Genomic DNA, 23503 nt, shown 5'->3' on the forward strand with positions numbered 1-23503 from the left:
GAGATGTGTATCTGGATTAAACGCCTGGGGGTCTTTGAGGACTCTCTCCCATGGACCAGGTGCCCATCCTGGACTGGAGACTGGGGTCTGCCCTCTGTATCGCTCCCGTCTGCAGCCTGCTCCAGCTAACACAAACTTTCACAGGCTGGTCAGATGCCTCTCATTCAGGTTGACGAGTGCAGACCATCAGAGAGGACTAACTGGGCAATTAGACTCACAGACCAATTTGGGAGAACAATGGGCCCCCACATTTAACACGGGGCCCCTACCAGGAGGCCAGCGGGGGGCTGTTGTTCAGGCTAATGGCCGAACTGTAGACACTCAGTCTGTCCTGAGTGGCCTGCCTCCATTTCAAGGGAATACAGAAGGTTAGACACCTGACAGACTACATTTAGATGAGAAAAATACATAAAAAATATATAGTGGTAAAAACACAACCCTTAGTCTTTTCACAGGCTTCAAACGGAAAAACATATACAGCACTTTTTTACTATAGCTAGTCTGTTCACCAATCATCTGTCCAAGACTATGTCTTCTGAATGTAAAAATGTAGAAAAAAACAATTATCTATGATTAAAAACATGTTGATACAGTTGAAAGATCCAACTGAAAAAAAACAACTCTGAAGACAAAAGAAGCTAATAGTTTCTAGTAGCCAAGTATCAAGTGCCATGAAACATGACCAGAACAGGATCAGGAAGGGCTAATTGCTTGACCATTGTTTATGAAAAAATCTTAGGTGAAGATTGTGGGAGACAGAGTCCAAAGTCCAAACGAAGGAATACAACTCCAGTAGAATGAACTGATGCTCTTCCAAATGTACACATTAGATTTTTACTTTACACTAAATTGAAACTGTGAATATGTTTTTAATTGAGGTATATCATCCAGAGGCTGAATAAAACCACCTGACAATACTTCAAAGTCGAGAGAAAGACGTGGAGGGGCCTGGCTGTCTGTAGCATCCTGCACAGAAGACTGTCTGCTGCCTGCATACGACAGGAGCCTGGGCCCATTTGCCTCGGCCCCCCTCCCTCCTCACCCCTCTCTCTTCCTGGGGGGCTCCACTGGGACTGACAGGCCCAGTGCAGACTGACAGTAGCGCTCAATTGTCACATCCAGTCTCCGCCAAGGCTGAGACTAGAGCATGTTAAGTTATGTTTTCTTGTGTGCCCATGTGGGAGGTTTGGGAGGTGTGGCAGTGTGTTTGGCGCGGGCTGGGAGTTCACGCGAGAGCGTCTGGGGTGGGCGACTCTTGTTCACTGAGATGCTAAGGACGAAGGAATAAAAGTTATCTGAAAGAACAGGGTTTTTTTATTGATTAAACAGAGCAGACTCAGCCACACCGAGGTGAACAGACGCAAGGAATACCAGGAAGGAATACAAATACCAGGATTAAATAATCACTACTACAAAAGCAGGACTAAACTACACAAATGAGCATGAAAAAGCTCTAGCTAAAAATACGAACGGTCAAATTTTATCCAAAACAGGAAACAGGATTTATTTTTTCAAAAGGCAGAGTATCTTGTCATCTCTCCTCTTATGTACTTGGGGCTGCTGCAACTCTGTCAGGTGTAAAAAGAAATCATTCATTTTTTACACATTATACATGCAATTTAAAAACGAAGTTGGGTAAAATGTAAAACATACACTGGAGTATCTTTGAGGCAGGGAGGAGGATCACAGCCCAGATAAGCTCCATTGATGAAACTGTACTCCAGAAGGGACCTGAAGCAAGGATCCTAGAATAAATACAAATAAAAACATGTTACTCGGGACAACAATCTGAACCTGAAATCTGGATTATGCAGGCTTTAATTTTGATGATAGAAGCAAAATTAGCAAATTGAAAAAGTAGTCAAAATCTGCTATGCTCAAGTCAAAATTGAAAAAAGTGAAAATTCTAGCAATGTAAAGATTTAGCATTGTAGTTTTTCTAGAGTAAAATATAAGTTTAGCATGTTTGAAAGACAAGGGGTATAACTCACCCGAATGAGGATGTGAGGATTTCCAACGATTATGAGGAGAGCTTTACTCCGAGTGATGGCAACATTGAAGCGTTTGGGATTGCTCAAAAAACCAATAGAGCTTTGCAAGTCATCACTGGGCAAAGATTCATTGGAACGGACCTACGTTCATAAAACAGGCCATTCAAGTATTTATCAGAATAAGGAAAAAATAAGTTGCTTCTCTTTTACATTTGCCTCCAGCTATTCTGCTTTTACGTCATTTTAATAATTTCTTTCCATTTTCTTTAATAATCTCTTCCTAAATACTATATTTATCTTTTACCAGTTGAATATACAGTTGTTAAGACATGGCATAAAAACAAGGCATTTTAAAGTAACTGATAGATTATCATAGAAACATGAATGTACAAAGTTACACATTTTGCCCACTGTAGTTAGATCAACTGCACTTTTAAAAATATGTATATTTATGGTACACACAGTGGAGAGGATGATGACCAGGTACTCTTGTCCTTGAAACTCTTCCACTGAGCCAACCTTGATGTCTGACAGGCCAACCTTTCTGAGCAGCATACGGATCTTCTCACTCTGAAAACCAAAGTGAAAAACACAAAAGGTTACCATCCCCTGTACATACTTGCTTCACCAGGTATGTAGGAATTCCACACAAAAACCACAACAGTGATAATAGTTGGATTACTTGCATTGCAATCTTAATATATAAATGTAAATACAAATTATGACACAGAAGGAAAGGGTAGTTCTATTACTATTTTTAAGATTTGAAGCATGGGATAACGCATTTTACAACTACCAGTCAGATAAAGTGTTTTGAAAGTACAGATGTCCCTCGCTCAAGAAGTTGGGTTCCCACTGTCACGTCTTCCGAGGAGGAAGCAGAAACTGGGGACCCAGAGGCGGACTCGTCCATCACCCTGGCTGAAGTCACTGAGGTGGTTGGCAAGCTCCTCGGTGGCAAGGCTCCGGGGGTGGACGAGATCCATCCTGAGTACCTCAAGTCTCTGGATGTTGTGGGACTGTCTTGGCTGACACGTCTCTGCAACATCGCGTGGCGGTCGGGGACAGTACCTGTGGAATGGCAGACCGGGGTGGTGGTCCCTCTGTATAAGAAGGGGAACCGGAGGGTGTGTTCCAATTACAGGGGAATCACACTCCTCAGCCTTCCCGGTAAGGTCTATTCCAGGGTACTGGAGAGGAGAATCCGACCGATAGTCGAACCTCGGATTCAGGAGGAGCAGTGTGGTTTTCGTCCTGGTCGTGGAACACTGGACCAGCTCTATATACTCTTCATCGGGTCCTCGAGGGTTCATGGGAGTTTTCCCAACCAGTCCACATGTGTTTTGTGGATCTGGAGAAGGCATTCGACCGTGTCCCTCGTGGTGTCCTTTGGGGGGTGCTCTGGGAGTATGGGGTCCGGGGCTCTTTGCTAAGGGCTGTCCGGTCCCTGTATGACCGGAGCAGGAGCTGTGTTCGCATTGCCGGCAGTAAGTCAGACCTGTTCCCAGTGCATGTTGGACTCCGCCAGGGCTGCCCTTTGTCACCGGTTCTGTTCATTATATTTATGGACAGAATTTCTAGGCGCAGCCAGGGGCCGGAGGGGGCCTGGTTTGGGAACCACAGGATTTCATCTCTGCTGTTTGCAGATGATGTTGTCCTGATGGAGATTGACAGGCGGATCGGTGCAGCGTCTGCAGTGATGCGGTCGCTGTATCGGTCCGTTGCGGTAAAGAAGGAGCTGAGCCGGAAGGCAAAGCTCTCGATTTACCGGTCAATCTACGTTCCTACCCTCACCTATGGTCATGAGCTCTGGGTAATGACCGAAAGGACAAGATCGCGGATACAAGCGGCTGAAATGGGCTTCCTCCGCAGAGTGGCCGGGCGCACCCTTAGGGATAGGGTGAGGAGCTTGGTCACACGGGAGGAGCTCGGAGTAGAGCCACTGCTCCTACACGTTGAGAGGAACCAGCTGAGGTGGCTCGGGCATCTGCTCAGGATGCCTCCTGGACGCCTCCCTAGGGAGGGACTATGTCTCTCGGCTGGCCTGGGAACGCCTTGGGGTCCCACCGGAGGAGCTGGAGGACGTGTCCGGGGTGAGGGAAGTCTGGGAGTCCCTGCTTAGACTGCTGCCCCCGCGACCCGGCTCCGGATAAGCGGAAGAAAATGGATGGATGGAGATGTCCCTCGCTACATCGCGGCGCACCCATTGCCGTCTCACTGTTTCGTGGATTTTTCCAGAGCAATTCTACAAACTTTTTACAATGTATGAACGTGCATTGTGTTCTGCGTCCCGACCGGCCAAGGGACTGCAGAGCACCGTCTATCAATCTCCTTCGTGTCGCGTCTCTCGCACAGCACAGAATGCTTTCAGCCAAATTTACATAAATGTAGGATCAACACTACAGCGGAGCGACGCCAGGATGAAGAGGCACGGTCAGAGGAACTGTGAAATACGCGTGAGTCACTATTAATTAATTGGACAAGAAAAAAAATGCGAGCAAATGTTAATACCTGCCTGAGAAAAGTACATAAAGTGTGTGGTGAGGGGTGTTACAGCTGCAAAATATATATAATAATTGTTAAAAAATAAAGCCGACTACTTTGCGGATTTCGCCTATTGTGGGTTGGAATGTAACCTCTGCTATAAACAAGGGACCACTGTACAGCAAAACTAATTCCATATGTTGTTATCTAAAAAATCTTTACTCAATTATCCAACTGCTTGTTCTCACCTGTTTCCTGTAAGGTGCGATGATGCCGATGTCAGAGGCGTTCACAGGTTTGTAGAGCTTCTTGGCGAGCTGGCAGCAGTAGAGCATGACCTGTACTGCCTCCACAGGGTTAAACCAGGAAGGGTTGTTTCCTTCCCTCATCTCTGTGCCCTAAGAGATGGAGGAACATGAAACTAAATTATTATAGAAGATAATGACTATGTTAAAATACTGCATCATTGCAAAAATACTACATAGCAGTGCTTCTCTAAAGTCATGATGTAGTTCCAATTAAGACAAGTCTGGTTTAATTTGAAAGTGTTTTTCAATTCTTTCCAGTATGGAACCTAGTCATGTATATTATGCTTCAGTTTGAGGTACTACTATTACTGATAGAGTCATCAAGACAGTACTAATACAGTACTATTAATACTGTTACTATTATAACAACTATATGTCTACCCAATTCATGTAGAATTCAAAATTGTTTCCCATTAACAAATTAGATTTTTTAATGGGACCAGTGGTAATACAAAGACATGTTTTTACAGCTCTCTCACCCTGGCTCCATGGAAGAGCAGAGGAAATCCTTTTTTGGGCAGAACCTTCCACTGACAGAGGGACTCTACCACAGAGTGCAGCGCCTTCACACGCAGCTCCCCGTCATAGAACAGTCTGGAGGGCAGCATCAGCAGAGCCTCATGGGAGCGGTAATTATAAACCAGCTTAGTCACCTGTGGAAGAAACTGGATGATAATCAATTTATACTGAAGCTAGTTTTAGTAGTGTTATAATTTAGATACTTGGGGGTCAGGCTTTTTACATATAGAAAGGTGTGTAATTCTGCAGTAAAGGTATCATATGTTTTTGTCTGCCCCAGAAAAGAAAATCTCCTAAATCTGACACAGTAAAAAAAAGTTTTTAAAAGCCAGCCATTTTGAAATGATACTCCATCATATTTTTCTAAAGTGACAGAACTAGAAAGATGTTCCTGTTATGTGTGAAGTTGTGTTATGTATGTACTGCACGCACCAGCCTGGGATTGTATCCCCAGTCGTGTCGGGAGTACAGAGGGTTAGCCATGAGCCGCTCCAGCAAAGAAACCCCCAGACCAAATGCAGCTGCCACTTTAGACTTCACAATCGGACCCAACTGATGAGGGTCTCCAGCCAGCACTATCTGAGCCGCACAGGGAGAGAAAAAAAAAAAATCATCTACGAGCATTTGGAAAAGCAGTCTACAAGTACAGTTTTTTTAAAAGAAAATATGAGTATTACTAAAATACTGTATTTTCAAATTCACATAGCAGATTATTTGATTTGTAATTCATTTTATGGTGGATGTGCTTCCATTTTCCCCATTAATCCATGCACGGGACAGACACAAATACTAAGTAAAGCCTAAAGTACTCACTTGTCCATCCTTTTCAGAGACAAGGCTTATGGGGATCAGGGCTTCAGGTTCCGTGGCTTGACCAGCTTCATCCAGAAACACATGGGTAAAATGGCCAACTCTGCAGAAACAAAAATCATCATTAAAATTGAAGCCACTGGAAAAGTGCTTATAATTGTATTTTATTGTATTGTATTAATGGTGTCTTATAAGCTCATTAAAGGGCTCGGCATTTTTTGTCAGAAGGACACAATAATAAAATAGATTCATTCATTCATACACTCACCTGAAGGATTATTAGGAACACCATACTAATACAGTGTTTGACCCCCTTTCGCCTTCAGAACTGCCTTAATTCTACGTGGCATTGATTCAACAAGGTGCTGAAAGCATTCTTTAGAAATGTTGGCCCATATTGATAGGAGCATCTTGCAGTTGATGGAGATTTGTGGGATGCACATCCAGGGCACAAAGCTCCTGTTCCACCACATCCCAAATATGCTCTATCGGGTTGAGATCTGGTGACTGTGGGGGCCATTGTAGTACAGTGAACTCATTGTCATGTTCAAGAAACCAATTTGAAATGATTCGAGCTTTATGACATGGTGCATTATCCTGCTGGAAGTAGCCATCAGAGGATGGGTACATAGTTATTAGTCATTAAGTATGAAATCTGTGATATCACCATTTTATCAAAATAAATGCTTGATTTATGAAAACAAAAATCAAAATCAACTTTCAGGAGTAGAATCGCCACTCACTTTAGTCCAGACTTACTGAAGTCCGATATTGTGGAACATTCCAGCGCTGGAGCAGGTGGTGACCACGATCCTGTGAAAAGAGGCGTGTCTTAAGTCCTCACCAGCTCTGGAGTAGGACCACAAAACATCTGGGATAGCCTGTGATCACAGACACAAATACAGGATGTATCTTGTAAATATAAGGCTGAAAAACAGTAATTGTACCAAATATGAGCATGCCATGTATTAACTAGGCCTGCTTGATTGGAGGAAAAAACAAAAACATGCACAACGGAGAATTAACATGAATTATGTGGCCCTCTGTTGTCTTTTTGTTTTACAGATTTTATTAATTTAAGCCAATTATTATTATTTTTTGTTTAAAGTTTTACTCATTTGTATTTTGATTTAACTAGCTGATTTTATTTCCCTGTGTGCAGCACTTTGGACATAAACTGGTCTGAATGTTTTAAAAGACAATGTATATTAGATGGTTTTGCTCCTAGTTTTTAGAAACACAAGCTCCAAGCTGGATAATAAAAACCTATCTAACTTTTTAATGGCTGTTTTTATGTATTTTTCTGTGATATAAAGTGGGTTCCTTTGTGCAAAACTGAGCACATCACCACAACATAATCTATTATTTATAAGAACAGGCAAACAGGACGGCCCACCCATCTGGCCCCCACAGCTGTGCAGCAGTAAACCACACACTGGGTCCTTTTGATCATAATACATGAGGTGAACAGCAGTAGTTAAGTGGATTTTTCCAGGTGTGATGTAATACCTCCTCCTGCCTGCAGGAGGCGTTGACACGGGCCAAACTGACGGAATCCAGGAAGCCGCTGTGATGCAGTCTGATACAGATGAGGTCAGCCGCGCTGTTGGAGGGAGTACAGACCAGCACGCGGCTACTGGGCAGGAAATAGCACACCTGAAAACAAACATAATGTGGGATCTTTAAAGGTGCATTTTGGAAATCCACTTGGACTCCATGGCGATTTTATTGCTTTATCAGGAATTTTACACAGTATGACATGGAACATTAGGAAGGGACAAGATCTCGCAAGATAAAACTGCCACAAGATTGTGCACACATGAGAAAAATTATCTTTTGAAATTTTTTCCTCCATGTCTTTTCATTGGTATTGGATAAAAAATAAAAGAGTTGACTTTGCTGAGTTACACTTCATGAGAAGCTGTGCTTCCAAGAAGCTGTGGTACAATAACAATCAAATAAAATCAAATAAAATAACTGTAAAAATGTGGGGCAAACATTGTGAACTGAATTGTACAGTGTATTTATTGAAATTTATACCAAATCTTTTCTTGTCTCATTCTTGCAGATTGAATCTCGTAATATGTCTTGTATCTAGAAGTTGCATCTCATCCCACTCCTATTGAATGTGTCTATCTCCATGGAGATAAGCAGTTAATACACTGCCTGGCCAAAAAAAGTCATCACCAAAAAAAAAGGTCACACAGTCTAATATTTGGTTGTTCCGCCTTTAGCTTTGATTACGTCACATATTCGCTGTGGCATTGTTTCGATTTCGCTTCTGCAATGTCACAAGATTTATTTCCATCCAGTGTTGCATTAATTTTTCACCAAGATGTTGCATTGATGATGGAGTCTGACGCTGCACAAAGGTCTGGACTCTGTAGTGGACCATCCATGTTCCCTGAACCACTCTTTCACAATTTGAGCCAGATTAATCAATTTGAGCCCAATGAATCCTGGCATTGTCATCTTGGAATATGCCCGTGCCATCAGGGAAGAAAAAAATCCATTGGTGGAATAACCTGGTCATTCAGTATATTCAGGTGTCAGCTGACCTCATTCTTTGAGCACAGACTGTTGCTGAACCTAGACCTGACCAATTGCAGCAACACCAACATATTTGCTTAGTTAAATCCAGGTGGGAAATTTATTTTTTTTGGTCAGGCAGTGTACAAACAAGCCAAGTTACAGGTCAGCTCTGTGGAGAGAAGTGACCCAGGTAACAATAAGACTGCATGTTTTTTAAGAGATTTCTTGAGCTATAAAAATATTTGTAATTGAATCAATGACAGAAAGAACTGTGGTGTAGAACAGACACAGAAATAAAATCTCAATATAGACAAGCAAGTGGTGGAATGCCCGACAGAAAAGTTACATAGTGCACCTTAAGGTGGCTATTATTGCCACTGAGCACTTACTGTAAACATACTGTATGCTGTTATACCCACCTGCAGTATGGCCTCTATCAGAGTGATGGTTTTGCCTGTGCCTGGGGGTCCGAACAGGATATAGGGAGTGGGCCGACACTCTCCTGACAGAATCCTCTTCACCGCCTCCCTCTGCGGTACGTTCAAGTCTGGGTTAAAAAACTGGCCTTCACAAGGAACACATTTGGATGGCAGGGAACCATCTGCAAGAAATATGCATTTGATTTTAACCGAGACTCTTCTAGATGTGTATCTCCGTATTGATTGACACATCTCATCATATCACATACAAATACCTGTATTTGAGCCTAATATGAGAATTATACATTAATTCCCTTGGATTTTTTGGTAACCATCTCATTCGTTTGTATAATGTATTTATTATAACGTGCTTTAATATTAACAAGTACAGTAAATAAACCTCAACTTATATTATAGGATATTGTTGCTTTTGAAAACGGGGAAAAATCTAGCAGGTTAACGTTAGCACATTTCGTAGAAAATGCAACACAATGTGCTTTACAGACAGCAGAACAAAAGAGCTACAGTAAATCTATAATGAGAAAAACACCAACATAGTTTACAATCACAACACTCCACAGAATATAAGAACACAAATACCTTTAGTCTGTGTTGCCTTTGACTTCATGTCAATAGAAATACTTGAAATCTTTCCATTTTCCATGATTTGACCCTGAAATCACAAATTAAATCCAAATGTAATCTTCAATAATCCAAGATATTTTCATTGTCACCTCATGCTTGTTCTCTTTATCCGTTTCTGATTCATCCAACCATTTTCCTGTCCATTGAGGAGGCTGGACAGTTACTCTGGTTGGAAAGAGCACTGTGAAAATGAAAACAAAAAACAAAAACAATAACCACACTCAAAATTCACCAAAAAGTTTGAGAAATTAGAAAAACCTACTTTCTGCAAATGGTTTGACCTGATCCAGAGCATGATGACACCGTCTTGAGGTTAACCTAAAAACAATCGCAATAAAGATGAACTATGCAACTTTTCTGGTGGAGGGACTAAAACTTTTATTTCATTTATTTTCTAATATATAATTGACATAATATTTAACATGTATAATGCAAATGTACAAAGACAATTTAAATAAAGTTATAACATTTAATTTTTTTTTTTTTTTAACATACCTGTTGTAGGAAAACTCTACATCTAAAGGCTCTCCAAGAAAGTTGTGTTGAAATTCAAAGTTCACTCTTAAACTCACATCTTCACCATCAATCTGAGAAAAAGGGCATTTCATTGAAGAAATGCAAAATGAATCTTGTATTCTGGATTATCAAATAGGGACAGCTAATATGGTTTGATACATTTTTGCAATTAAGTGATAACATGTTTTTTTTGACAATGTTTTTCAATTTTGTGTCTTAATCTTGTGAGTTAGTTTCACACCCCCATTATTGGCTTGAACAAAGCATTATGATCAAGCATTGTACCTCTGCAACATAACTAATAATCTCCATCACTTTGCCGCCACTGAGAGGTTTCTTTAGAACTACTTTGTCACCTGCAAAAAAAGAAAAAGTAGAAGGTAATAAAATGCATACATTTACCTTAGTAAGACTAAGCTATGACTAAAATTACAAACATTTACTGAAACCAAGAATAAAAGTAGATATTTTCTGTCAAATAATACAAAAACAAAACATATATGAAAGAGCGAGTGCACAAACTCAGCATCAAAGCACCACGTCTTCAAATGTCCCACGAATCAATGCTCTACAATTTATCACAGTTAATATCCAAATATATTCTGGTTTACTAGAAGTTTCTATTTAGTTTAGCATGACATTTACATCAACTAATACTTGGCTAAAATAAAATAAAAAATTGTCAAAATGAATACTGTGGTGTATGTCCCCTCACCTATATTGAGGCTGGGTCGGCCCTCCGCCAGCCCCAGCACCTCTAAGTGCAGGTAGGTGGAGCCCTTTATGAGGAGAGCTCCGTTTATGGTGAACTTCTGGATCTCCTGTTCTTCCTGAAGCTCCTCCAGCCACAGCAGTGTGGAGAAGCGAGCGTGCATGTTCGACGCAGACAGCACCTGGTACACGCAAACAAAATAATAATACAGCAGAAGATACATTACATCTGTAGTTTAAATACTGTGTAGTGGATGATGATACTTTAAGGCATTTTGATACCTAGTCCTGGATGGATCCTGTGTGTGGATCCTAACTTTCTCATATTTTATTTCAAACTCCATAAGCTTAGCTTATTTTGTTCCATAAAAGAAACTTAACTTGGACAGCCATTGTGAGAACATATGCCGGAGCTGAGCCTAGACTGCGGAATGATCTAAACCTAAATTGAAAAGTTAATTTCTAGTTAAAAATCACTTTGGCTTTTCTGAGTTATTTTTGATAACTTAGCTAGATATTTTATTGTGGTAATACGAAATATGAAACTCAGATTCTGGTCTAGTAATCTGTAAGAGTTTAGACAAAAAAGTTATCATTCATCTTATACTTGCGGTATTTTTTTTTTATTGCAAATGATAGTATTCGATGTTCTGTCACCTCTCCCAGACTGGGCTGTACCACCAGCACATCACTCTGTGCCTCCACACAGTCTCTCAGAGCCTGAGGCACCAGGAAGCTTGGGAGGAAGTTTGGCAAACGCCTTTTTGTGAGCCTAAAGTTGAGAAACATTAATCTTTTAAATGACACATTTCAAGGTATATAGCAAAACAATAGGCCTTAAATTATTTTGAATTTATTTAAAAAGTATAAAAGGGCCCATCTATACATAAACAGGGCTTCAGTCAAAAGTTCTTTACTTACGTATCTTGAGGTTCATTGTATGAACTACCAAAAACTAAAAAAAAAAAAAATCAGCTTGTTTGAATTTATGTTCTGAAATAATGCATCAAAAATAAAGAATACGGCCTCTATAGTCTCCATTTGAAACTATTTTTCATTATTGATTAGTAAACATGCACTGTTAGTGCATGTTTGAACCTTAGTTTGAACACAAATTGGAATGGGTTACTTGGGAGGGTCTTTGGGAGCAGCGACAGTGATCACACGGTCGTAAACTGGAGCAGAGGAGGCACTTCGGTCAAAAGGAGCATAAGGGACAGCCGGCTTCAGCAGAGCCTCATCTTCACTGGCCACCATGACATCCAGGCGCCTCCCGATGGTGAAGGAGGAGAAGTGCAGCAATAACAGCTCAGCACAACACCCCAACATCCTGAAAAAACACAAAACTTACACAATCACAAATAATAGAAAAATATTTTGTTTAATTTAATCTATTTTATCATTTTTATTGAATGTGTTTTAGATGTGCTTCAGCCCCCCACTTCAACATGGACTTGCTAACCACTTTTCCCTGCATTAATAGCAAAATCATGACCAGCTATTATTTTAGAGAAATTATTTCAACAGCCATGTTTCAAACAGGACTGACTGTAGGCCAAAACAGTAAAATAACAATACATTCAGGAATTGTTCATAATATTAACTTAAACTGGGAAGTCATTGGCTGAAAATGATTGGTTCTAGTTCAGTGGTTCTTAACCTGGGTTCGATCGAACCCTAGGGGTTCGGTGAGTCAGTCTCAGGGGTTCGGCGGAGGTCAAGACACCCACCCGACTCATATGATTAGCGGACTGCGAACGTCTCCAGACGTTGGCTCAATTCAACAAATGCAGCCTTTGATGTGTCCATCGAAGTACCTGTCCAACTTAAATGAGCCGTTTGAACACTGCTCACACCTCACAGACCCAGCTCACAGTCCTGCGTAAAGACACAGCCATAATTTTCAGACGCTGTGCGCAGGAGCAGGAGGATCAGGAGGACGTACCTTTCGCCCGTCCCTCATGATGCGCTAAAAAGCTTGTCTGTAGATGTTTAATGAAAATCCTGATAGGAAATCGCCACAGAAATCTATTTGATGTAGTAACAAGTTTATTATATCTGTGATAGATCTGCTCTTGTCTCCGCGATGACGTATCACGTATAACACATCAGACATGTCGCCCAAAAGTAGAGCCACAAGCGAGTGAAAATGAGCCAAAACAAAAGTCTGTGGAGAGCTTTTTAACAAAGGGGAAAAGGTCAAATGAGGAGCCAGAAGAGGAGACTACGACCTCCAAGAAAAAGAAAGATCAATTTAACAGACAATACCAGGAGTCCTACTTAAATATGGGTTTGTCGCTACAGGAGACTCATGCGGAAAAAGCAAATGAGGCAATGAAACCTTCAAAACTGCTTTGGCACATGGAGACTAAGTACCTGGGATTAAAAGATAAGCCTTTAGCGTTTTTGTTTTTTTAAAGAAACTGTGGAGCAGACTAGACATAATCACACTGTGGGTGTCATTGTCTCTCATCACTCCTCGATGGGTCCACCTCATCCCAAAGACACAAGTGCAGGGCTCCCACTGATGCAGCGGTTTGGTGAGTTGTATTTTTTTATGCACTTAACTTATTTTTGCCATATTTATCTGCCACGTGTCAAAGGCTTGTACGTGAAAATAAAACTACATTTATCCGTTACATTATTATTATAATTATATACCATGTTATCTTCATTTTAGATGTCAAAAAGTATTTGCGGCTCCCAGTGTTTTATTTTCCGTGGAAACTGGGTCCAAATGGCTCTTTGCGTGTTAAAGGTTGCCGACCCTGTAGCGTGATGGAAATTAGGTGATGGGTGTGTTAAAATGTTAAAAATAATAAATAGCATAAATACAACAAGTTCATTGTTGAAATACATAAGGTTCAAAATTTAAATAATTTCAGTGTGGTAGTATTAAAAAAGGTCATGTCTTTGTAAAAAGGTATATATGTAATTTGTTGTGAGTTCATGCAGTTTATTGGTTTTATTCTTTGAACACAGTGATGTTAATGCACGATTCATTTTGTGCACCAGTAAAACACACGTGTCTTGAATTTGAAAAAAATAAAATAAAAATTTCAATAAACAAGGGTTCGGTGAATGTGCATATGAAACCGGTGGGGTTCAGTACCTCCAACAAGGTTAAGAACCACTGTTCTAGTTGTAGGATCTGACAAGTCAAATTGAGAAATTCTGTTTCCTGATTTTCAAGCGCAGATTATGTTAACATTTTACAAGTTAAAATTGCAACTAGTTACATCTATTAAATATTAAAAAATCAGAATCCTACATATAGTACCTTTAAGCATACATACCTGGCATCACAGGCCACAGTGATGGATACCCTCTCTCCAGGTGCGATCTCTACCTCTCTCTCATCTCGTCTCAAACTGACTGGATGCATCTTTGAATCTTCTTCGTTTTCTTTCTCTCCTTCTTTCGTGGCACTTTCTTCTGGAAAGACATCGGGATGAGCCGTGTCTGGATCTTGGGAAGATGGTTTTTGTTGTGCTAATTTGGACCAGTTGATGTTGACCAGAGAGAACTGTTTTTCTGAGTCCCAGTCGGCAAACTCACAGCATTTCAGTGTCTGAATCTCCAAACCTTTATTTCTGTGTAAAGCATAGATAACATTGTTTACAGATGCTACATAGGGCTGAACAATATACTGCAATTGAATCAAAATCACAATTTGAGTTGGGACAATTTTCAAATAACAAAGGCTGTAATTATTTAGATAGTAGAATGTCCTCTGCAAACACCAAAATGCCCCGTCTTTCTATAGTAATCTTGTACCTGAAATGAGTTTATCAGATCATTTTTCAGTCTTCTCTCAAATGTTTATGTTCTGGATGTGTTTACAATGTACATGTTTGAAATAAATTATACTTTTCAAACATATATCATAAATCTAAAAAAAACTGCAATCATGCAGGCCTCATGTTAAGATCATCAGTGGTCAAATCTGGACTAATCCAGGATTTAGTCCAGATTTGATTTTTAATCCAATGGATATTGACAGTTAAATAATATATTAGGAGTAGTTTGATAACCACCAACCTAAATAGTTGTTTTGGTTAATGTTTTGTCTGATACTCACTGAATCCAGAGCACCAGCCTTCTTCTTTCCCCCATCATCAAATCCCCAAAGTTTCCATAAGTGGACACATCCAGTCCTCCTTTGTTTTCCATGAGGTCAGCCTCAGAAGACAACACAGCTGACGGCTTCTCACTGAAAGTATAAAAACCAGCAAATGAAATAAATGGTCTTAACTGTTTTCATTAAAACATATTGCTACAGACCACAAGAAAGTATGTTAAATAACATAAATACAGGGATCCAGACTAATGATTTGAATTGAGTGCATCTGTGCAGCTAAGATTTTCATTTGAGTGCAACAGAACATGATTAGGATGCACCAAAACCCGACACTTATTGAAGCAATTTCAGGACAACATATTACAATGACTTAAACCATAAGGGCTAAATAAATAACTTGGTACTAGTACTTTTACCTGAATATACAATTCATACTCTATACTACATTTATATTAAAAAACTAAAATTATATTATATAGTAAGTTACTTTTTTTTTTTTTTTTGATCAATCAACATTAAGAATTTACCTGATCTTTAAGTTAAAACAGAATGAGTTAGTATCCTATAAGTTTAATGAGTAAAAAAAACAATGAAATCTTTACAGTTCACTATAATAAGTGTAGAGTGAGAGCTCTTACTTTCAATTTCAATAGTTGATCTTTTGCATCTAGTTTTATTTTCGTTTTATCAGCAGCCTCATTCAACGCTAGCAAGCAGTCAACACAGGAATAGGCGGCTACGGCTCAGAGGTTGGCAGCCCATTTACAGATTTAATAAATGCATTTTGAAAACAATTTGTACAATGAGCCTTGCATATTCATGCTTTGTTACATGTTAGAGGCCATTGTGGCCCGTCTGTCAAAAAGTTTGCCCAACCCTTATTTAATCTATATTAATCAATTATCAGTAACCTTATTAAACACAGTTTTAGCATGTCAGATCAGGTGCCCACCCTAACCATATCTAATTTCTAGTGTAGACCTGCTTTGTCATGTTTCTACCTTGGTCTACATGGAGCAAGACAGAGGGCCCTCCAGTTGTAGAAAGACTGAGTGCTTTCCACCATGACCAGGTTGACAAAGTCCCCCAGTGAGGGCTGGTAGTTCGCAGGAAGGAGCAGAGAATCCAGGCAGAAGAATACTGTGTCCTCAACCACTCCACTTCTCCCATATACACTCGTCACTTGAACCTGAAAATAAATATATTTAAAAACAGTGTTAAATAATGTCTATGTAATTCTCCAGTCATCCAGATATGATCAATAGCAAAAAAAAAAAAAGTCAACTGGACAAAAGTTTTTAGAGTGAAGACGTTTCACCAGAAACTAATCTAATATGTCTGCTAGGTCGTTTTCACACGTTAGTGCACTCTGTGGACCACCCCCAGAGTGCAGTAGATTTAGTTCTGTTTACTTCACTTTTAGGTCAGTCTTGGTCACATACACCACGCATCATTCATCCTAAATACACACCATGAGTAACATGAGAGGCCCTCAGCTAATCGCCAAACTTACTTCTATAACAATAACATAACTGAATATGCATTTTACATCTAGGAGTGTTGGGGGTGCAAATAAAAAGGATTAAAACATATTTAATTGAAAAAAGACGTAGTGTTCAAGTGAAATTATGTGAAATAACACAATAAACAACTAGAAATGTCAATAAACCAGTTTATAAATGTTTTGACACTAGACATTATAATTTTCTGGCAATTGCAGTGGGGATCTGGTTGTCCTAGTTGTTTACGTGGTTATTAGGGAGGTTCAGAGAGTGTTTTCATAATTTGCTAGGAATGTTCCACAGTATTACATTAAACTTATGTGGAGAAGTAAGCAATAAATATACCTGTAATTGAAGAAATGCATTCAAGTACTGTACTGTGGAACATTCCAGAGACAAGCAGGTGGCAGACCTTCCCATTAGAAAAGCTCCATAGGATATATGGAATTTTGGAAGTATCAAAACAGAGAACATTCTCCGCCATTGCTGACAACTGAATCACCTAAATTGCCTTAATAGCCACATTACCTTGTCCAAGCGGCTGTAGCGCAGAGGGGCCACAGACTGGGCCTGTGTGGTCCACTCACTTGAGTTAATGACGTATTTGGCTTGGACCCAGTCTCCCTTCATCGGCTCATACCCTCCAGACGAGAAGAAAAGCACCAATGTCAGGTTAGTAATACCAATGTCAAAGATGTTAGAGAAAAACTAATAAAATGAGAGCCCAATAAATCATTGTTGAAAGAGCTTGCATACTGCATCTGCTGTCACTGGATGACTGGAGTCCATTGATGAGGTTAAAAAAGTCATGTGGTTATTAATAATATATTCTATTAATTAACATGTCTAGACTCTCAAGGGCAATTTTATAAAGGTTTAATAATAACAATAATGATAATAAATTTTATTTGTATTGCACTTTACATTTCAGAGAAATCTCAGAGTGCTGTTTAAAAGACAAACAAACACAACCAGTTATACAGAAAAAACAGTAATACAGAAAAATGAACAGTGAAATCAGGGAAAAAGATGTCCTGAACAGAGTCTGGTTTTGAACATGTAGAGAGTCTGTGCTGCCAGGGTCGGGTGGGAGGAGGCTTAAATCATTTCAAAAACTCAGATGAATAGAAGGCCATTCTAGTGTTCTGTGTGAAATCATTTTTGTTAAGGCCTAACAAATCAAACAGGGGTCAACTGTTTTTAGCAACAGAAATAGTAGAGCCAGGGTGAGAGAAATAAGTTTGGCAATGCAAAAAAAGAAAAAAAACAACTCCATTTCAGTACTAAGGAAAATGCTGAATACTGATTTTAATATCATAATTATAATTTGCCCGTTCTTGACAATAGATGGTAATTTTCGGCACAACTAAATACCAATATATCTAATATATATCAAAAACATTTATGAATAGTTTAATTTTACCCAATTTTCAGAATGAACACTTGCTCAAAAAGGTATTGTGTTTTAGTATGAGTATGAGCATTAATATCTGGATATCAATGTTTGTTTTTTAAACGATAACAGTAAAGTAAATACAACTGATTGAACAGAGTACTGATGCCATTTTAAAGAGCACACCAACGTGTGGAAAAAAGTTTCAGAGCCTATAGAGTGAGACTGTGGGCATCACATTTACTCAACATATAGGTCAGGTCTGGAGCATTAAAGTAATTGCATGTTATATTGTGTTGTGGTTACCTTCCAAGAGAGTGTGATGTGAGAAGTAGGTGTTCTGGTTTATGTAACCTCCCTCTCCATCGTACGATGTGACGGTGCCAATGAGCGGTCTGAGCTGCATCCTGTCTGCCTCCAGAGAGCTCTTCCCTGCGTCCTCCCAGTCATCTACGCTCTTCTCCACCTGAAAAAGAACAAGAGATTTCATTTACTATCACTATTCTATAGGGCTCGTGATTGCATAATCACATCTCACAGTTTTCAGTTAACCTAGTGTTAAATCATTAGATTTTAAGATGCTAAATCCTAAACTTAGCATCCATTCACATGTATTCTGACAGTAGTGTGATAAATGCATTTACCAGTAGAGACCCAGCAGCTTATCGGGTTGTTTCTAAGTCGTTTTCTTTAGTCTTGTAATATTGTTTTGGGCAATGTATATCAATGGACTATCAAGTATCATTGAAAGAGCCTAAATCCCATGGTGACCTGGTTCTAAACAAAAAATATATATAAGAAATTTTATAAACTCTTAATACAGTAATACAATTATATGTTGGGTTTGGTTCATACACTTTCCTTTTTGTATCTCTATTCAAAGTATTAGTTTAATTTTTTGAATATTGTTAATATTAGTGATTTTTGCACTGTGAGTTGTACAGGGGTGGAATGCAACTAGTGACAAATACTCACATTGCTGAAGTTGAGTAGATTTTTTACTATAACTATATATGAAAAGGAACTACACCAGGACAAAAGGAACAAACAAGTCTACATCAGGACTAAACTGGGTTCCTACCAGGACCAAAGGAGGACAAATGTGACTACCAGGACTCACTAGGCTCATATCTGTTCCCAAGTAAATTAAGTGAATTGTTTGCATACCATTAATGCTTTCAAGCCACCTTGAGAATAATCTCGGACCACGATACAGTTGACTAGGTCTCCTTGTTTAAGCAGTATTCCTCCCCGGACCACAGAGTTAGTGAAGTAAATGGCATTGTCGATCATGCCATAGTCCAGGTACAGCTGCGTAACCACACTCCCTCTCAGGCGCTGAATATCATCCTTAACTACAGAGACAATACAAATATTATCATGTATTTTCAGTTTGTGAGAAATGCAATTCCTTATGCTCAAATTAAGTAATTTATTATGAAACAGATGAACACCCTTTTCTAAAACCTTCCTTTCTCCATAGACATATTGTAGTCCTGAACTGGATGAATTAATGAATGAATGAATGACAGAGAATTTTAAACTCATACTATGGACATTCGATGCAAGCTAATAACATTTTTATGAGACAAGCAGGTGAAGGACTCTCCACCAGGAAACTTTATTTCATTGCTCCCCTTTTGTGGTAATAAGCACCAATACTAATAAGTAAACTCTTTCATTTTCAAAACCACAAAAAAGGCAATTCAATAGTGTGTACATGCAGACTTCAGCCTCTGCTTTGAAACCATTGGATTCACTCTTTCACTCTGCCCTTTGTTTTATTACAGGTGATGGATTTGAAAGTTTCACTGTGTGAAATTTATCTATAAGGGACGACTTCAAAAACTGTTAGAATACATCACCTGTTTGTTAATCATTGATACTGCAACATTTAATACCAGATCACATGACTGCTTAAGTCTAAGGACTAGCCACACCAGAACTGAGATGGGAAAGAAGACTTTTAGCAGTTTTGCTTCACAAAAATGAAAACATTCCAACAAAAACATTCCAAGAAAAAGCAAAACTAGAGTCACTGTGATTACAATTGGAATTCAACAATCTGATATTTTTATACACATACTTGCTCCTGTTTTTAATGTTTTATGGACTTGTTTTTTTTTCTGTTTGTATTGTGTTTTAAACAGGGTGCCCATGAAAAAGCAAGCCCAAGTGCTCTCATTGGTTTCCCCTACACAAATAAAGGTAAAATAAATAAATAAATGTCTGAACTCTAATATACAATAAAACCATACTGTATGTAGGAAACCAAAATTGACAAAGTGGCTAGCATATATGACTTGTTGGAGCTGTATTTTTATTTATGTTTATTTATACAGGGGGACCCAATGAGAGCACTTGGGCTCTTTTTCGTGGGTGCCCTGTTTAAAATACAACACAAACCGAAAAAACAATCAAAACAAATAAGTCCATAAAAAACATCAATAACAAGTGCAGGTGTGTGTATAAAAGTTTGTTATCACATTATTAAATTGAAATTGTGTCACCAACGTGTCCAGTTTTGCTTTTCCTTGGAGCATATTCCATTTTTGTGAAGCAAAGCAGCTAAAAGCCTCTTTCCCATCTCAGTTCTGGTGTGGCTCGTCCTTAGCCTTATGCATCATGTGATCTGGTGTTAAATGTTCCGGTATCAATAATTAACAAGCAGGTGAGGTATTCTGGCAGTTTTTGAAGTAATCCCTTATAGATAAACTTAATGCAGTGCTGTTCTCTTCTAACAGACAGTGATGGACAACCTACTTTTTCATAGAGCATACAGTGATGAGTTTCAAATCCATCACCTGTAATAAAACGAAGGGCTGAGTGAAATAGTGGATCCAATGGTTTCAAAGCAGAGGCTGAAGTCTGCATATACACCACATCCCCATAATCCAGTACGGATAGGAAGGTTGCTTGCACACATTTCTTTTGTGTAACTCATTGGAATACAAAGTTTGTTTCTGTAATAAAATGATAATTTAGATTTTAAGCTATTACAAAATTCTGAGATGTTTTTTAAAGGACAAGTGTTCATCAAGCCAAAACCCAAGATATTTATAAGTGTCGACTCTTTCAATGGATGTACCATTTAGCGTGTAAAGGTTTGTAGCTTGCATGTTACTGAAATGTTTTTTAGAAAAAAAATCATATACTTAGTTTTACTTGCATTCAAAAACAGCTTAAGATTTATGAGGGAGTTTCCTCTTTAGAATTTATAATACCGGAATCTAATAAAATATCAGTTGGTAAGGTATAATTGTTAGGTTCAGAGAGGGATCTGATTGTCCTCCAGAACTTAGTTGGATTTCTGTGGCTCTCCATCAATGCAGACATGAAGTAGGATTATTACAATTTTTCATTCTAATTTTTCTTTTAGGCACATGCCGGTCAACAATTTCATTAAATGTATCAATAAAAAAGTTCAAGGCCATATCAGGGTCAAGGAATGCTAATGTTAACCCGATGTCACTGTAGTATAGGTCAGAGATGAAGGCCTGCTCATTGAAATGTTTATATGATCTTCTGACCTTTACACATGGATATGTCTTTTTCATTTTTGTATTTCGGATACATCCAATTGGACAATGGTCACTAAAATCAAGTGGAAAAACACCATTTGCCTCATAATTATGGGGTTTGTTTGTTAAGATTACATCAATGAGTGTGCCTTTATTCAAATTTGTAGGGTCAGGTCTAGTTGGATTAGAAATTAATTGTGTAAGATTTAGACCATTGCATAGGTCTTTCATAGTTTCGGACTCTTTCTCCAGCCAGTTAATATTTATATCACCCATTATCAGGGCCTCATAATTTTCCAGTTTAGAAAGCATCATGAACAGATCATTAAGAGCATTTATAGGGGCTGAAGGGGCACAATAAATACCAGCAATAGCCAATTTTTTATCAGGACCATTTGCGTAACTAACAGACACAGACAGATACTCAAAACATTTAGGCTTTGTACAGGAGAATAGAAGATCCACAGACAGGTGATCTTTGACATAAATGGCAACGCCACCTCCTTTAGATTGCCTGTCACAGCGAAAAACTTCATAGTTTTCAATATTGATTTCCTTATCACTTATTTTATTTGATAACCAAGTTTCAGAAAATATAAATATATCTGATCTGTTTGATCTGCCCAGACTTTAACCACTTCCGTTCCGACGGCCCGTCCGCGGGCCTTTACGTTACAACTTTAAAGCAATGTACATGTATTTCTGCGTCACCCACACAAACAACCTACACATCAAATGAAAGCTACGGCATTAATCTTTCTAAACCATTTACACCTCTAATCACCACAGTGCTGACAGAAAAGCATACAATACAATCTCACTGTACAATCATGTACAGTGAGACAGAATAAGAATAATTAATCCAGATAAAAAACAGAGTTAAGAACCGCAACAATCTTTGTCGGATTTTAAAGTGTCTTTAAAATCAAGATAATAAACTTTGTCGGGAGCTCGGAGCTTAGTTTTATTATAAACAATGAAGTTTATCAGACTCTCAAAGTGTCTCGTTGTCAGTTACCTTAGCTGACATTATCATACACCAGATACGTGATCGGCATTAGCATGATTATTGACCTGTTACACCAGGTAAAATGGTGTCTTCATCCTCCTCCGCTAATCTCCACAACGGGGACACGAGTTTGCTAAATATCCACCGCACCGCAGCCAGCATCTCTGCACATCAGTCCACTGTCTCTAAAGAAAACTACAACACTCATGAGAATTATCTTAAACGTTATAAAGTTAGCATTCGCGCTAACCTTTACCTTAGCGTGTCTCCAACGTGTGTCAACTGCTGCACAGTGATGTTCAAAACCTGAAAACACGTGGCACAGAATTCCAGGGGTCTTCTTCTTCTTCTTCTAATAGTGTTTTATGGCGGTTGGCACGCAACTAGAAAAGGTGCATTACCGCCACCATCCGGCAACTGATATTTTGGACAATATATGATTACATGTTCAACAGTTTCCTGACAGCTACAATAATCACACTCCCCCGTTTCATGCTTTCCTATAATTTTAAGTGTGCTATTTAGTCTTGTGTGACCCAGCCTCAATCTTGCCAACACATCCTCCTCCTCCCGGTTCAACCCCACTCCGCTGTTTTACCCTCAACTCTTCCCTGCAGATTGTAATAAAACCGGCCCTTAGGGCATGAATCCCATTTACTCTGCCATTGTTTTCTTACCCTATCTTTAATAATTGTCTTAATTTCTGATTTACTATATTTTACTGGGAAATCTACCTCCTCCTTTGCAGCTCCTCCTTTTGCTCACTTATCTGCCAGCTCATTCCCTTCCACCCCTATATGTGCTGGAACCCACATGAAAATGACATATTTCTTTTGTCTGTTTATTCTTTCCAGTATTTGCCCTACTTCCCAAATTATGTCTTGTCTCGTCAATTCCTGGGGTCACGCGAGGGGTCACGCTACAGTGTTGTTGTTGTGGTTATTTCCGGCAGACTGGGCACGGTTAGTGCATTGCTGCCCTCCACTGGTCAGGAGATTTCATGCAGATTTATACTGCGTGGCGAATGCTCGCCTAAAGGAAAAGGACGTTACAGCTGCTCTT

The 23503-nt window shown here is 39.2% G+C and overlaps 1 protein-coding gene across 2 annotated transcripts; it reads right to left on the bottom strand.

Annotated features, from left to right (window-relative positions):
- Nucleotides 1–1295: 1295 nt before the first annotated feature.
- mov10l1 (Mov10 like RISC complex RNA helicase 1) lies at nt 1296–22780 on the bottom strand. 2 transcript variants are annotated; one of them, XM_055222421.1, is made up of 27 exons: nt 22698–22780; nt 22507–22636; nt 19079–19266; nt 18218–18377; nt 17047–17159; nt 16018–16205; nt 15017–15148; nt 14232–14528; nt 12065–12265; nt 11593–11707; nt 10940–11117; nt 10510–10580; nt 10204–10295; nt 9971–10026; nt 9798–9889; nt 9664–9736; nt 9064–9245; nt 7622–7768; nt 6872–6993; nt 6116–6215; nt 5735–5881; nt 5263–5436; nt 4724–4873; nt 2454–2561; nt 1992–2132; nt 1654–1745; nt 1296–1568 (listed from the first exon to the last, which is right to left on the bottom strand). In XM_055222421.1, exons 2-27 carry the CDS (start codon nt 22601–22603, stop codon nt 1544–1546), a joined length of 3441 nt encoding a protein of 1146 aa, XP_055078396.1. In that variant the 5' UTR covers nt 22604–22636; nt 22698–22780; the 3' UTR covers nt 1296–1543. The 2 variants fall into 2 exon arrangements, with proteins under 2 accessions (XP_055078396.1, XP_055078397.1); XM_055222422.1 differs by having other exon boundaries at nt 22507–22742.
- Nucleotides 22781–23503: the final 723 nt, after the last annotated feature.

Source organism: Periophthalmus magnuspinnatus, chromosome 6, assembly GCF_009829125.3.
Source record: "Periophthalmus magnuspinnatus isolate fPerMag1 chromosome 6, fPerMag1.2.pri, whole genome shotgun sequence".
In the NCBI taxonomy this organism is placed as follows: Eukaryota; Metazoa; Chordata; class Actinopteri; order Gobiiformes; family Gobiidae; genus Periophthalmus; species Periophthalmus magnuspinnatus.

Coding starts and splice junctions, on each gene's coding strand:
- mov10l1 (XM_055222421.1), bottom strand. CDS start 22,603: ATGCTGGCTGCGGTGCGGTGGATATTTAGCAAACTCGTGTCCCCGTTG. Junction 12,266..14,231: donor ACTGTGGCCTGTGATGCCAG/GTATGTATGCTT, acceptor GTGTTTTTTCAG/GATGTTGGGGTGTTGTGCTG. Junction 11,118..11,592: donor TACAGCCCAGTCTGGGAGAG/GTGACAGAACAT, acceptor TGCGTGTACCAG/GTGCTGTCTGCGTCGAACAT.